The 17,464-nt window shown below is 37.4% G+C and overlaps 1 protein-coding gene across 8 annotated transcripts in view; it reads right to left on the bottom strand.

Annotated features, from left to right (window-relative positions):
* PTK2 (protein tyrosine kinase 2) overlaps positions 1-17,464 on the bottom strand; it is a 325,228-nt gene that overhangs the window by 182,843 nt on the left and 124,921 nt on the right. For all 8 annotated transcript variants that reach the window (XM_023514953.1, XM_023514950.1, XM_012807025.2 and 5 more), the window contains 3 exons: positions 15,751-15,838; positions 1,714-1,793; positions 1,421-1,483 (listed from right to left, as the gene is read on the bottom strand). In XM_023514953.1, the coding sequence (XP_023370721.1) occupies positions 1,421-1,483; positions 1,714-1,793; positions 15,751-15,838 (231 nt within the window). The remainder of the gene's footprint in view (positions 1-1,420; positions 1,484-1,713; positions 1,794-15,750; positions 15,839-17,464) is intronic.

The following is a 17,464-nucleotide window of genomic DNA, read 5'->3' as shown; positions in this document are numbered from 1 at the left end:
AAAAAAAAAAAAACATGTTTCCCTCAGAATGAAAATCAACATGCCCCAAACAACTTACTCTCTTTCCACTTGGGCATACTCTTTTTCTGCAACTGGTATCCCCAGTGGCCCATGACCCAAATCCAAGAGATGCCTTTTCTGTTAACCAGGCTCCGGTCTCACAGGCTTGGACTCTGCTAACACACATCTCCATAGCCACTGCTTCTGTCTCTCTCAGAGTCTCACTATTTCTCACATACTAAAGAAAGATACAATGGTTTCTTCACTCCCTGCTTCCATTTTTAACATTCTTTAATAAAATACCAATCTCACAAATATGGAATTATTAATTTCAAATATCATCATAGCACTGTCCTGATGAAAACAGTTCAATGAATCAACAATGCTCAAGGGCCAAGTCCAGCCTCTTTCTGAAGACTATATTAGACAAGCAACGATCTGGCCCATGTGCACCCAGACCCCGTCTCTCCCTCCTAACATGGTCATCTATCCCCAATGAACGTACTGTCTTTTAGCTTTTGTTTCATCACCCATATTTCTCTGTCTTTGTATGTGCTGATTTCTTCTCCCCCTGCCCATGTGCTATGATCACTCACCCCCCAGACTCAGGTGAACAACATCTCCCTGCAAAAGCACCTTAGACATCAAGTGCTACCCAACCTGAAAACACTTTGCAGATAGTTCTACTTTTAATTTCTAGTATATTATTTTATAATTTTGCTTACTGAACTGAGATTCTTCCTCAGGGTGACAGTTCTGTATAATTGATTTCTGACTCTCTGGCACTTAGCTACCAAGGACTCAGTGCTCATTTATTTTTTCTGAATTATCAAAAAAGTTAAAGTACAACAGAACTCCTAGCCTCTCAAGACAGAAACTCTCGGTTGGATTATATGTATTTAATACAATTTAATAATAGTCTAATATACAAATTAATATCATTATCAAAAAATTTTAGTTATTCTAAAACTTTTAATTATTAAATTGTATGATACATGAACAAGTAACTCACATATATCCATCCATTTGTGGAAAAAATCCATAGTAAATTTATATAGAAAATATGAATAAAAACTTACAAGCAATTTAGAGGTAATTTTATAGTTCAATATAAATTCAAAATGAAATGCCATCCTACTGTGATTAAATCTAGAGACAAAAGAGTCTGTAATGTATCAACAGGCCATACACATCATTAGCCTTAAGATACTTACCAGCAAATCTCTATGTTTGCTAACACAGTTAATGTCATCAAGAATGCTTTTGTTAAAACATTCTTCCAAAAAAAATCTGTCTTCCAGATATAAAAGTTTTATTGATAGTAGTATTTGAGAGTCAATATTTAATGACAGGTCAAGATAAACTAACAGTGATTTAGTTCTGAATATCTGCAGAGACAGCACGGGGATGTAATACTTACTCTAACACTTCATAGTTAGATTTCTTTTCTAATGCATTGTCTCGCATCTCCCAGTATGACCGCCTAAAATCAGGGAAGAGATAAATTTGAATGTATATATAAGGAATATTTATGCTGTAAAGTGATCAAAACTAGGGGAGCAGTATCTACTTAATAATTCATAATCTTCTCATATTTTAATTGAAATTTACTGATATTCCTTATGAGGCAAAGGAAAATAATACATGGAAAATTTTCAAATATAATGAAAACCACTGATGAATAAAGATCTCAAAATATGATTATCATCTTACCGAATTTCCAGACATCCCAACTTCAAAGCAATTTCCTGGTCCACTTGATCAGCTATCTCTAACATATAATCACTCTTCACCTATAATAAAAGGAAAAAGAAGAATGGGGGAAACCAGTGCAGTTTTAAGAGGTCACATTTTAGATATATTTCTTCAATAAATGTTCATTGAGTATCTTTTATTTACCCTACACCGTACCAGCAATTATGCCAGATGCTAAAGACAAAAAAAAAAAAGAGTAATACCAAAAAATAATTAAAGAAATAAAATAGTCTCCTAAAATCATAAAAGAAATTAAATGGGACATCAATTGACAGTCTCAATCACAGTGACACTGAGCTGCTTTATATCCTTCCCATGTAGGAAGGCAGATCTCCATTCTCATGAAACCCTGCAATGGATGTATTTTCTGAGTTCAAGCTACAGTTCCAGCAGTACTTTTTAGACCTCAGTAAAAGAGCAAAGAAAATTTATATACTTTAAAATCTATTTAACTATGTAGCTAAGGTGTTTCCACCTAACCACTGATTAGAACTGATAAATTTGTAAAGTAATAAATGCTTAAAGTCTAATATATATAGAAGAATCTAACTGAATTCTAGAAATGTCTTCTAGGCAATTAAAAGAGCTTAATTAAAAGAGCTGATAGAGTGATACCAGTATTTGCAAGTAAATGTCAATGGAAAGGCATTTTCAAAGACAAATCTATGTACAATCTCTTTATAGCCTTAAGAGATCAACACTTGCTATATATTTTGATGACAGGGAAACTCATTTTGAACCTCAAGTGAAATATAATCTGCCCTTTCCCAAAGTATCCCATACTTCTTAATAGTCCATCGGTACTCTATGGAGCATAATGCAAGGGTCCATGTTGGATCTATTAGTATAGAGTATAAATGTCACAATAATGAAGTAAACGAGATGAGATACATATTACCAGTGTGATGTAAGCGTTCCTAACGCTATATGAAATCAGCACACTGTACCCCATAAATGCATTAATATATACATGATCTATGTGTTTATGATTTAATAAAAAAATAGTCTATCAGTATTAAAGAAGACCATATTTTACTATCACGTCAAAAATCTGGGAAAATTTGCCTTCTCTCTAGTGTATTAGTACGTTCATAATAAGTTTCAGGTTCTACCTCTTGGTTTTCAAACCCTAAAATATTTACTCTTTGGAACTCTTCAGAAAAAGTGCACTGAGCTCTCTGCCCTAGAGAAATTTTCAAACATCCTGCTCTTTAACTATTACCTCCTATCCTGCCACTATTACCTCCTATTCAGCACTTGCTGAAAGAATTTCCACACCCAGTTAATTAACCTCTCAGTTCACACCATCTCCGTCTATCATCCACCACTGTGATCTTACCTTGCAAAGATCAATACCTTGTCTCTCATTTATCCCTGTTTTAACTGCTTGGTAAAACCAATCAATATTAAACCCAACCACCCATTCCCTTCTTTGTGCTGACTGCTGAGCACTGGGAGAAAACGATAGTATAAACCTTTAAATTTATAATTACAAATCTCAAAGGGTCTGTTAAAACTCTGAAAATTTGATAGCGTTTGCCTAACAAGTTCTCCAATGCACCGGTTTCATACTTTCTCCAATAAAACTGCCACATCTCTTTCTTACAGAGATAACAGGTGGGAACATACTCTTTTTTTATTTCTCCTTGAAACAGTCTTACTCTGTTCCCAGGCTAGAGTGCCACGTTGTCATAACTCACAGCAACCTCAAACTCCTGGGGTCCGGCAATCCTCCTGCCCCAGCCTCCTGAGTAGCTGGGGCTGCAGGTGCCCACCACAATTCCAGCTAATTTTTTTCTATTTTTAGTAGAGATGGGGTTTTGCTCTTGCTCAGGCTGTTCTTAAACTCCTGATAAGTGATCCTCCTGACTTGTCCTCCCAGAGTGCTAGGATTACAGAATTGAGCCACAGCACCCAGCCTGTATTTTTCTTGACATCTTCTAGTAAGTCTCATCTAAAAATTTTGAGTATGAAGGCATTAGCATTAAGTCATTCCTTGCTATTAAGTTATTGAAGAAAATAAATTAAGGACCTAAACCCCATGCCCATGTTGTGGATACAATGCTGAAGAAGATAGACTTTGTGAATGCCCTCACTGAATGCACATCCTATTAACAGGATAACAACAGTTATTTTTAATGTTTAGACAACATATCAGTAGTTGCTAGGAATGTGGGATGGGATGAAGGTATGATTATAAAGCAATATGGAGTTTCTTTGTGTTGACGGGATAGTTCCATTTCTTGATTAATGTAGGTGCCACAATATGTGATAAAATCAAACAAAACTACACATGCACATGTAGATATACTCACTTCAGTGTGTATAAACACTGGTGAAAACTAAATACACCTGCCAACATCAACTTATTTTTATATTGCATTATATTAAGATTGTAGTGGTAATTACTTTGCTATAGACATTTGTCAAAACTTGAGCTGTATACTTAAGCATTCTTTTTATTGTACATAAATTACACCTCGATCAAAGTTGGCAATATACAAAAAACATGTACACAGAAAATGCCATTTCAATTAAGGGCTGAAGACTGAATGAAAGTTACCTAAGTTTAGGAGAAAAGAGGAAAGGGAAGTCATACAGGAAAATGTTAACTCAGAAGGTCTAGGATGCTCAAATCCTGTACATTACTCCGAAAAGGTCTATTCTTAGGACTATCCTTTATCCTCTTAGAAACTAAATTCCTTAAGCATTCTAATAAGAGTGCTTTTGCATACCTGAAGTCATGGCTATAATCTGACCACCAACTGGTGAAAAAATTGGCTACCAATTTGACCAGATAACTAATGTGTACATTGTGATGATGGTAACACCTGTCATTTCTCTCTAGGGTCTGGAGCTTGAATAACTGAGGTCAGCCAAGCATGAGTTCTACACCTATGAGACTGGCCTCTGATGAACACTGTACATGCTGCAGCTCAGGTCAGAGCCCCGAGCTGGCAGCCCTTTGCATGTGTCATCACGCACCATGCTGGGGGAACTACCTACGTCCTGTGAAGGGATAAGTGGAAGCTCCCTCTTCATTTCCTCTGGACTCTGCCCCATGGATCCTTTCTAGCAGCTGATTTCACTCCATTTTCTTTCACTGATCAGTTTGTGGTAATACAATTATATGAAAACTTATTTTAAACTAAAAATTTAAAAATTATTATGAAAATAAAAAAATATCAAGCCAACAAGAAACTGGTATGCCTTGGCACTCCACATATTCCTACAAGTTTAGATCCTATACCATAGAGCTAAGTTATGGTTGTAGATTGAGTATTTTCTTCAATTTCCTACTGGAACTCATTTTGTCAAATAAACCACTGATACTTAATATCCTTCAAAGAGCTGATAGATATATTCATTTTAAATTTTAAAATCCTTGTAGGAATAAATAATTGAAACTTCGTATCAGACTCAAGCATCTTTTTTTTTCCAATCAGGCCCTGGCAAGGTTCAAGCTCACTGTCTTGGTTTGCAGGGCCAGCTCTTTAGCTACAGAGCTACGGCACCCAACTCAGGCTCAAACATCTGAAAAGCGGAAAATGTCAACAGTGCCAAATGATTTCTATACAAGTTTAGCATTATCAATACAAATATAATTAATACAACAACTTCTTGACTAAATATGGGCATAGGCCTTTAAACTAATGGCTACCACCATATGCAAAAGGCTGTCAATCAAATACAACTTTAATGAAAATTGAGAGAGCAAGAGAAAGAAAAATAAAATGTTATATTGCAAAGGAAAAATCTAACTTGAGGGCAAAATACACTTTTATTCCTTTTTATCTTTATTGTCAAAAATTATTTTGATAAAATTCTGCTCTACAGTGAATAGTGTAATAACAAGAGTGTAATTTATTTTTAGAGTGTGCTGATTAATACCTTTCAAGATATTCAAAAGTGGGTCAAAAAAACTGAGTGAATCACTTGCGATTTCTCACATTCATAGTCATATTTAGAGCATCTTTTATTGAAACTACGTATATTCATAACAATACTGTCCAACCAGTGATGCAGCATTCAGGTATTAATATACCCACTGACATTTTGTTTTCCTCATAACAGCATGAAAATGGGCTTGGATGAAATTTCAATTTAAGGAATGATAAAATGAAGGCAGTTTATTATAATCTGTTTCCTTCCATTCTTTTGTGGGGAATGGTGGTAGTGAATATCCAAACATAGTAACTTTATCTTTACCCTGATAAAAGAACCAAACCATTAAAAATATTGATTCTTCTAAAACAAGTTAACACTCTGGGTATTCACCATATGCCAGACATTATTAAGTGCTTTTGATTTGATATTTCATTGAATACTCACAACAATGCCTATCTTTTAGATGTAAAAAAATCTAAAATCAGTTAAGAAAATGAATAGACAAGCCACATACTGGAAAATAATATTAGCGGAACATAATACAATAAAGGTCTGGTAGCCAAGGTACATAAGTGCTACATTTCAAAATCACAGAGACAGAAAGTAGAATAGTGGGTGCTGGGGGAGGACAAATGAGTTATTGTCTAATGGGTATAATAAGAGTTTGGTCTCATAAATTGGAAAGAGTTATGAAAAGGGAAAGTGGTGATGGCTGAACAAAATTACGAATATATTTAATAACACTGAACTGTATACTTAGAAATGGTTAAGATGGCTGGGCACCCGTAGCACAATGGTTACGGCACTGGCCACATGCACTGAGGGTGGAGGGTTTGAACGCAGCCTGGGCCAGCTAAACAACGATGACAAGTGCAACCAAAAAATAGCCAGGCTTATTGCGGGCACCTGTGGTCCCACCTACTTGGGAGGCTGAGGCAAGACAATCACTTATAAGCTCAGGAGTTTGAGGTTGTTGTGAGCTGTGATGCCACAGCACTCTATTGAGGGCAACATAGTGAGACTCTGTCTAAAAAAAAAGGTTAAGATGATAAATTATATGTGTGTTCTACCATAATAAAGAAAATTTGAGCTTCTCAGCTCCTTGGGAATGGGGGGAGGATGGTGAGCTCGGTGACGTGACGTTCACATGACCACCGGGTACTGACGTGAACAGCAGCCCCCGTGTTTGCCCATCCACCTGCAGTCTAGTCCCAGCACCTGCGCCAAACCAGCTCCCTGGGCTGCACCAGTGGTGGGCAAGCGGCAAGTGGGCTTCCATGAGCCCAAGGCGGGAAAAAAAGTAAAAAAGAAAGAAAGAAAATTGAGGAACTAAAGAAGTTAATTTAACATATAAAGTGGGTAAAAAGATTTAAGCAGGCTTTCAAAAAATAGGACACATGTGCTAACATTTAATTTGTGTGTGAACGAGTGTTCAATCACTCCTTCATGCAAGGAAGTGAAGATGAAACTACCATATGATTCCACCTCAAAGGCTAAAACAAAAAACTGACAACATCACATCATAGGACGTGCTGCAACCACAAGTCTCACACATTACTAGAGGGAATATAACATCACACAACCATTGTGGGAAAAGAGCTCTTATAATATGAAATATATACCTACCCTATAACCTAGCAATTCTACTCCAAAGAAATGATGTTCACAAAATGCCTGTAATAGTATGTTCAGTCATTTTATTAGCAGTAGTAAAAAAAGGAACAGCCCAACTGTCCATCAGTGAGAGACTGAATAAATAAACATTTACATAATAGAACACTACACTGACAAAGGAAGCCTTATGTAAGAGAACGTACACAGTATAAGTCTATTTCTAAGAAATAGAAATTCCAAAACAGGCAAACTGAAGTGAGGGGGGGGGCCAGCAATGGCTGCTTTGGTGGCTGAAGAAGAGAACTGACTATGAATAGTCAGTGGGAAACTTATTTGTGAAAACTCAATAAACATATACTTAATATTTATGCACTTCATTTTTATAAATTTTATATCAAAACTAAACACAGAATTCTAATTAATGATATGCGTGAATATATTGAGATCTAAAATTAACTTCAAAATGTACGAAAATTAAAAAGGGGTTCAGAATACCCATGGCTCAGTGGTTACAGTGCCAGCCACATGTTCAGGGCCAGTGGGTTCAAGCCCAGTCCGGGCCTGCTAAACAACAACTACAATTTAAAAAAAAAAATAGCTGGACATTGTGGCGGGCACCTGTAGTCCCAGCTACTCAGGAGGCTGAGGCAGACTCGCTTAAGCCCAAGAGTTTGAGATTTCTGTGCGCTGTGAAGACACAGCACTCCACTGAGGGTGACCTAGTGAGACTCTGTCTCAAAAAAAAAAAAACAAAATCAAGAAGGACAATGACCAGATAAAGGGATGGAGAGAGAAAAACAGTCATGTGATAAAGGAAGCATAATAAATGTTAAAGGTGGAGGCTATGCTGGTGTTCACTGTAAAATTTGTTCTACCATGGCAGTACATTTGAGAATTTCAGTAATAAAACATAGAGAAAAAAACAAAACCTTCAGGTACAGAGAAATAATTTCCCCTCAGTCACAGACCACTGATCAAAGTGATCAAATGTAGCCATGAAGCTTGCTCACACTAGTGACAGTCTCCCCATAGTGACCCTTTTTATACGATCAGTAGAACAGTGAGAATGACATCTGGTATACAGATCTCAACGCTAGTCATTGCTTTGCACATGGAACTTTCTCTGGCTCCAATACCTTCACCATAGAGGTCAGAAGACTGAAAAGGGCATCTCAAGCCACCCCTTCCTGTCTCTGTCCACCCCTTCAGCCACACTGGCCGCCTTTCAGCTCCCTGAATCACCAACCTCAATTCTGCCAGGGCCTTTGCATACAATGCTGGGAGGAGAAGAAAAGCCATTAAACCTAGTAACAATTCAGAGTCTTAGGATTCCAACCATATCACTCAAGGACCTGTCAGCTAAATCCGAACTAAGTTCTAAAACGCATAATAACAAATGATGGTTCCAACATCACAGAAACCAAAAGAAGGAAAGGAGAGGAGAAGGGAGGAATAAAAACAAGTACGAGCTAAGACCCTGGTAGAAGCCCTGGGCCAGGGACTGGGGAACTGGGTCCAGCTATGCTGTCAGCGGCCTGAGGACTAGGCAGTGCTCTCTACTTCCCCACGGTGACAGAGCTGAGCCTGAGATCCCTATAGTAAGAAGGGACTGTCAAAACCTATTCAAAGAGTCACCACTGAGTAGCACCTCCTGTTTCCCAGTAAGCAAATACAAAACTCTGTAGGTAAGATCACCAAAGCAGGCTCTCAAGATTCCCATATACAAAGTTTAACCTAACAGTTCAGAACACACAACAATATAAGCCACCAATGGATGTGAAGCCCAAAGACTTCAGAAACTGTAAATCAACATGAACTATATACACAAAATGGTAGAAGAAATAAAAGGCAGACAAATTAGCAAGGAAGATGGCCGGGCAAGGTTTTTCTTCCTTAATGCAAATAAAACATTAAAAAAAATAAGTAGAAACTCAACAAATGCACGAAATATCAACTGGTCACAGTTGATGAAAGCTGGTGATCAGACAGATTTATATGAATTACACAAACCAGAGAGATAAGAAATTTAAAACATGAAGAAGTTAACAGATATGCAGGGAAAGATTGAGAAGTTCTAACATGGACCTAAACTGAAATCTCAGAAGGAATAATAAAGAGCTGAAGAAAGGCCATGTCTGAATAAATACCAACTAAGACACTTCCAGGATTAATAAAAAAGACCTGCACCCACAGAGGTACAGGACAGATCAAGCAGGGGGGAAAAATGGAAATCCAGGTAGTTTGTTTAATGAAACCACAAAACACCATGAAGATCTGAAGGTCAAGCTCACTGAGGGCTACTAAAAACACTGAACAAAAAACACTGCCTAAAAGTCTCGAATGCTTCTATGAGCTGGGAAGCAAAACAAGGCAAAGCCAAAAGCATGTTCAGACCAATGACAGAAAGAGGCATATAGGAGAACTAGGGTCAGCTTGTACCTGAAAGGCCCAAGTGAAAAATAAACACAAAAGTTTTAAAACATGACAACGTAAAGCAAGCAAGGAATTGATAACAATTCAGAATGAAAGGGAAGGGGTAGGGAGCACAGGGACATGGCCCAGGGAATTATCAGGATGTTTCTTTTATCAGAGCAATAAGGTCATAGATACTCGTTCTATTAATATTAGTTTCACACCTTACAAAAATATGTATTAAAATACTACAGAACCTAAAAAATTGCAAAAAATTAGTAGCATCCAATTTTTAAGGCCCTTATAAAGTATGAATTTATCTCAGAATTCAGTAAAAATTTCCACACACAAGTTCTTACATAATATCTCAGCTGCATTCTCAGTTAAATATACTTGGGCTATAAAAAGCTGAAGAGACCAATTATTTCTTTATATTCTCTCCCTTTATTTGCACGTGTGTTTAAATGGGAGAAAATTCTGGATTCTTAACTAATTTTTTTACTTTGGAGTTAAACTCTTTTCTAAAGTTAGATAACTGCCTGTGTAGACCCCATCAATCACCCAAAATAGTTATGGAATTTCCGAGCATATACCAGGACAGATTCTGCATTGAAATTTTACCAAGAAAAGTCAAATATATAATTACTTGCCAAATAAGCAATGAAAAAAATCATGCTATATTCAAAACTATTGCCAGATCATGGTAAAAGAAAACTACCTAGATACACGTTTTTCATGCAGATAGAACTATACATGTTTTATACATAGCCTGTTTTGGACAACAGCATTTCATGTAATACCGTCCATATTCATGAACAGGTGTGCCCCCCTATTTATGACAAATGCATTAATTTAAAACTCAGCAGAATTTATTTCATGAATCTCTTGACAGACATCTATAATGTCTCTCATTTCCTTCTTATTACTCTGTGTGCCTATGAACAGCATCCTTGTAGGTAAATACACACATACAACCCTTGTTATTTCTTTATAATAAATTCCTAGAAGTAGGATTATTAGAGCAAATCATACAAAACCACCAACATTCAACTGTTTTATCCTTACAAAAATGACAGTGTCGACAGGGCCACCTAAGAACTCTAAAGGATCTTCGTCTACTCACCAGTTCCTTCATTCTGACAAAATGCAGTATTTTCCTTCTTCCTCTCCTCTTTTTTGTGGCTTTAGCACCACCCTTACCTCCCTCCATTTAGTGTCACTGGAGCCTGTGACATGAGCATGAACACACTGCCAATCATAAAAGGGATGTGACCATGACCTCACTTTCTTTAAAGTGTATGTACCCAATAAACTATAATAAAGGTATACATAAATAAAAGTGATGAGAATAAAGATAACCTTAAGATACCTAGAGATGTTTAAGGACAGTTTCTGGACTTCTAAAAAATACACAAGGTCTAACAATTAAGTTTGCAAACTTGCCATTATGAGCTTACACTGGTAGCACTATATGAAAAGCTCAGGAAGGTCTCAGAACCCTGCTATGTCAGAGTCTCACAGTTGTGATCGTGTTGATATGTGACACTTGTCTTGCTGAGTGGTATTCGTTGTTGTTGAGTGTTTTTGGCAAGAGTGTTGGCGCTTGAATTAAAGCAATGAATAAACATTACATTTCTTGCTGAACTTGGCAAGAGTGCAAATGAAAACAGGGACACAGTAGTCCAAGTTTATGGGGATAATGCCATGAAAAAAACAGCAGTGTACAAAGGATTAAACCTTTTTCTGAGGGGAGAGAAAGTATCACTGGTGAAAAGAGGTCAGGGTGGCCAGTAACAAGCAGAATTGATGAAAACATCACAAAACTTTGTTGGATTGTGCATCAAAATCATAGACTGGGTGTAAGAAGCATGGTAGACCAAGTAAATTGATAGAGAAACAGGAAAATCTTTTTTGTTCTGAGACAGAGTGTCACTTTATAACCCCTGGTAGGTGCCATGGCCTCGTAGCTCACAGAAACCTCAAACTCTTAGGCTCAAGTGATCCTCCTGCCTCAGCCTTACAACTAGCTGGGACTATAGGAACCTGCCATGCCACCAGGCTAGTTTTTCAATTTTTAGTAGAGACAGGCTCTTGCTCAGGCTGGTCTTAAACTCCTGAGCTCAAGCAATGACCGGCCTCAGCCTCCTAGAGTGCTAGGATTGCAGGCATGGGCCACCGCACCTGGTAAAACAGGAAAATCTTAACTAAAAATCTTGGTACGATGGGCAGCGCCTGTGGCTCAAAGGAGTAGGGCGCTGGCCCCATATGCTGGAGGTGGCAGGTTCAAACCCAGCCCCAGCCAAAAACTGCAAAAAGAAAAAAAAAAGAAAAAGGTGTGGGTCTTTCATCATGACAATGTACGAGCCAGTAAACAAATCACTGTATTAGAACACCCTCCCTATTCACCTAATCTGGCCCCCATGACTTTGTCCTTTATCCAGAGATAAAGGAAACATTGAAAGGAAGACATGTTAATGATATTCAGGACATGCAGGAGAATACAACAGCTCAGATAGCCATTCCATAGTTCTAAAATTGTTTTGACAGGTAGACTAGGCGCTGGCTTCAGTGCACAGCTTCCCCAGGGGAGTTCTATGAAGACGACCATAGTGATATTCAGCAATGAGATATGCAGCACTTTCTAAGAGGAATTCATGAACTTAATTGTCAGGATTGTATGCAGCATATAATTAGACAATTCTTTAAAAATTTAAAAGGGGACAGGGTACAGAAGAGAAACTGTAGATATGAAGGACAGCAGGTGGCGGGGAGAAGCTGAAGGGTCGCCCAGTGAGCACAGAGGAAGGAAAAGGCAGGATGTGCACCATCTCACACTACACAGCTCACACTGGTATCCTGATAAGCAAATGGCAAGTGCTGAGGCCTTGTATGTCTGATGCGATCTACAGACTGAAATGTTTTTAAATCATGGGCAATGATATGGTAGACAATTTTATCTCATTTAATCAACTTAACAGTACTCAGGGAGGTATCTTAAACCACAGAGCTATTAAATAATACAGTTGTACTCACTACATATTCTTTTAAGAAAAATTTCATCATTACACTTCACTTTCTCTTGAGATTTATAAAGCCTTTACTCAACTGAATTAGACTATAATGAGGTACATTATATAGTTAAAAAAAATTGGGATACACTGGTATGTATCTTTTAATCATATAGGTAGAAGCAAGGTCTTCCAACAAGGAGAAACTAGGACAACCTAGTAACAGCGTGAACAAGGAACAAAGGAACCAAGTTTTAGGTCAACCTAGAAACTATAAAAAGGAAGCTCTGAGCTATTTAGGCCTATATTATGCAGACTGGAAATTGATGTCACTAAAGTGGTCATACAGGTATTTCCTCAGTAAGTGGATTTTCTCCAAAGAAATAATGCCAATACTTATATGGATCATCTACAAGAGAGGAAAGTGCTATATCAACGTATCAGCTGTGTGAACTCTCTCATTACTTCCTTTACCAAAATGTAAAGTTCAAAATATTGACAGAGGGTAAAATTTAGTAATACATGAGAACTCATGTGTTTGATGGAAATCATTTCTGCACAACACACGTTTGAGTGAGCCTCCAGCAATCTCACTGGAATCTAACCATGCTTTTTCTCTTTCCACTTTGACTAACTTAATTCCTATTTCTACTCAACTCTATCATGGCAAACTCTCAAACCTTTCCACAAATTCTTTCCTAAAATCTTGTATTTCCTATAGGGCTTCTACCTCACAGCAAGACCCTCAAAGGCTAGAAACTTCCTTAGCTTCATGCTCTCTCAGTTTGAATCTTTTAAGAAGAACATCTACTGTTGTCTCACACAGAGAAATCCAACAGTTTACTTTCTCAACCCACTTACAAATCTAATCCCCATTGCTCTTCATTGTACTAAATGCCTATACTTAAACGAGTCTTTTTCTTCCTTTTCTTTTTTTTTTTTTTTTTGAGACAGAGTCTCAAGTTGTCGCCCTGGGTAGAGCGCCATGGGGTGAGAGCTCAAAGCAACCGCCAACTTGGGCTCAGTTTTTCTATTTTTAGGTCTTGCTTTTGCTCAGGCTGATCTCAAACTCATGAGGTCAAGCAACCCCGCCTTGGCCTCCCAGAGTGCTAGGATCACAGACGTGAGTCACTGCACCCAGCTTCTTCCTTATTTTCGTGTTCCATTTTAGTTCAACCTCTGGGTCCTGTCAAATCCATCCACTAAATTTCTTATGACTTATACTTTCAGGGGTGTCTGTTCTGTGAGGACTTTTCTGCTTGTTTGTGGTGTCGGGTACCATGTAAAGTGTGCATGGACTTTTCTGTTGCTCATTAGCTTTCTTAGGGTCTGTGTATTTTGTGTGTGGTCCAAGGCAACTCTTCTTCCAACATGCGGCAGAGGGGGGGAAAAAATTAGATACCCCTGTCACATCTTTCTAATTTCTTTTTTTTTTTTTCCTGAGACAAAGTCTCATTATATCGCCCTCGGTAGAATGCCGTGCTGTCACAGCTCACAGCAACCTCAAACTCTTGGGTTTAAGAGATACTCTTTTCTCAGCCTCCCAAGTAGCTGGGACTACAGCCAGAAAGATCGGCTATTTTTTTGTTGCAGTTATCGTTGTTGTTTAGCTGGCCCGGGCTGGGTTCAAACCCACCAACCTCAATGCATATGGCTGGTGCCGTAACCACTGTGCTAGTGCTAAACCCATCTTTCTAAAATTTTTTGTCAAAATGGCTAAAGAGTCTCTGAATGTGCCTTGTAAAAATTTGATCTCTGCCCCACACTGCCATACAAACAGTGTGGCCTCATTTAAAAAAACATCTGATGGAGGCTTTCACTAATTAAGTTCTATAAATGGTTCCTAATAATTCATAGGAGAAAACACAGACGCCTCTACTTACATGATGTAGTCCCTCTCCCTCTCTTTCTCTCACCAGCTTCTTACCAAATGATTTTAGCTCAAATTTAAGTGAACCATTTTTTTTCTCTCCCCTCCATGTTCTTATCTAGAAAACACAATACTTCCTTATCCACAAAGTTGGAGACTCCTGAAATGACACCTCCCAGGGAAGTCATCTGGATTTCAAACCTACTCTGGGTTAGCAGACTCTTCTATGCAAGGGGATATCATTTGCAATTACTAATGGCAGAGTAGGATCAACACAAAGTTGCTAGAATCTTCCAATGGACAGAAGAAATCGAAGGTGTGGATTATGCTATTGATTTCTGCATTACTGGTCCAAAGTAGATATTGAATTAATATTTTTATTAAAACAAAAAAATCAAGTACATTTAATGGTAAAATTATGTGTACAAAAGTCTTTTTGGTATTCATTAGCCATTTTTTGGTACTAATACTAACAAGAATGATTTACTTGGTTGTAAAACTATGTTACTTCATTTATGCCACCAATATTTATTGCCTAATGTTGTCTAAAAAGCAAAGCTACCCGGTATAATAATTTTACTTTTGCTTCGTTATATAAATTGCCATTGAGATTATATGGGTACATGACTCACTATAAAAGTTTGGAGACAGACTCCATCTCAGTCAACAGCGTCCTTTCTGATTTACTCATGCAAGTTTCAACTTGCTGGGATTATATGCTCTCCTGGCTAGGAGGGATTCATTTGTTTCCGTTTAGAAACAGATGCAGATTTTATGTTTCTTGACTTTTGCGAATCTCAAGACTTCCATAATGACCCAGGTATAGTTAGCTCTGACAATAATTTCTACAAATGACAAATTTGTGTTGATATTCAGGCATAATAAATTATACCTGAATTAAAGATAGAGAAATGGCTGTATACTCCACATAGAACTTTTTTTAACCATATAGTCCACAAAAGAAAAAAAAAAGAAAGAAAGAAAAGAAAGAAAGAAAGTATCTTTTAAGATTTGTTCAAGCATACAGAAGTTCACAAAGCGTCAAAAATTCATCATTTCTCACTGGTTAAAGTATTCTTATTGCCATATAACCACCAATTTATATTCTCTCAAATATTAGGTTTTATCTAATTCTAAAACAAAAACATGTAATAAATTCAAAGAAACAAACCAAAAAGAGTCCACTAAAGCATTCTCCTATACCTGTTGATAGAAGAAATTCAAAGTTGGCTTGTCTTCTGTAAACTGGTTTAGAAATCCTTTTGGCAAATATCGAATTCTCAATTCATATCTAAAAAATAATTCACAAAATAGAAAAATTATAAGTCATTTTTTCAATCCACAGCCTACAACTATATTACTGTGAATACAGCATTGCTAATTCATCTGAAAGATGATTTTAACAATAAAATATAATCAATTGAGTTTTCAATGTAAATTTTTTATTTTTCAGCACAAAATTCACGTATTTTAAGTATGATATATCTCAGTGATTCTGCAAGAAGACATCATGATCAGAAGCCCAAAAGTTGCTCCAACTCCATGGGTCCTATCAAATCCATCCACTAAATTTGCTTACTCCTATATCCTTATAATTTACATTTTTCCTAACTTCTCTACCATGCTCAGGGGAAAGACTCTCCCTGACTTTTAAATTTCACCCGCTTCCCTATGTCAGTGGAGTCACACAGTATGGACTCTCATTTGCCCATTAGGAAGACAAGCTTCGAAATGGCCAAAAGATAACCACATCACCAGAATGTGCTTTCTATGTATATCCACTCACAGCAATGCTGTTACTTATATGTCTTCTGGTGAAAACACACATTTCTGCTGTGTATATACCTAGGAGTGCACTCGCTAGATCTTAAGAAATAGATATATTAGCTTTAGCAGATATTATCAAACAGCATGTCCAAGAGGGTGTAACAACCATTCACACGCACACCTGCGGCACAGGAGTGCTCTGGTTCTGTCACAGCTCAGCCTTAGCTTGGTCTTTTCTAGCTTTTTCATTGTACTCACTCTGGACATACTGTGATGACAGATGGTGGCTCTAACTGGAATTTCCTTGATGGCTAACTAAAGAGAGCACTTCTTCATGCTCACTGGCCACTTGGCTATCTTCTTTTGTACAGCGTCCAAGTTTTTACTCTTTTCTTCCTATTAAATTGGTGCCTTTCTTTCTCCCATCCCCTACTCATTTGTAGGTGTTCTATTTTCTAGATGACAGCCTTTTGTTAGACACAGTCAACATCCTTTCCCATTCTAAGATTTATTTTAAACAGTATCTTTTTATTACTATTGAAAAAAAATTTTAATGGTATCCTTTGAGGAAGAAAAGTTTGATATACATAAACAAGTTCTGCAGAGATTTTTAAATGTCTGCCTCATTAAACTGTACAACTGCCAAGCAACTAGGTTCCACTTCACTTTCATTCTCAGAAAGAATTCAGTAACTTACTATAGATATTCAATACTAGGCATTACTTATAGAAGTGTAATAGATTTCATTCATTTTCAATTTGGAACTTACCAGGAACTTACAACTTAGGTGCACTGTTTTTCTTAATCAGTGTAATAATCAGAGAAGCATAAATATTTGCATTCTGCAGACCAGACTTTGCAGACCAGAAAAATGATGCTCACCAAGAGTGAGTGATCAGTTCCAAGGTTACATGTTCAAGATTCAAACAGTCACAGGAGGCTTTTGGCACTAACTTTACTACCATTTTAAAGATAAGGAAATCGTGAGATCCAAAATTAAAAACTGAGGGGCCTGGCTCTACCTGCATTCTTGTTTTTTTGGTTTTTTTTTTGGTTTTTTTTGAGATAGAGCCTCAAGCTGTTGCCCTGGGTAGAGTGCTGTGGCATCACAGCTCACAGCAACCTCCAACTCTTGAGCTCAAGCAATTCT

This window comes from Otolemur garnettii, unplaced genomic scaffold (genome assembly GCF_000181295.1).
Source record: "Otolemur garnettii isolate 467f Iridium unplaced genomic scaffold, OtoGar3 scaffold00062, whole genome shotgun sequence".
Classification (NCBI taxonomy): domain Eukaryota; kingdom Metazoa; phylum Chordata; class Mammalia; order Primates; family Galagidae; genus Otolemur; species Otolemur garnettii.
This window is presented reverse-complemented; position numbering and strand designations above follow the sequence as displayed.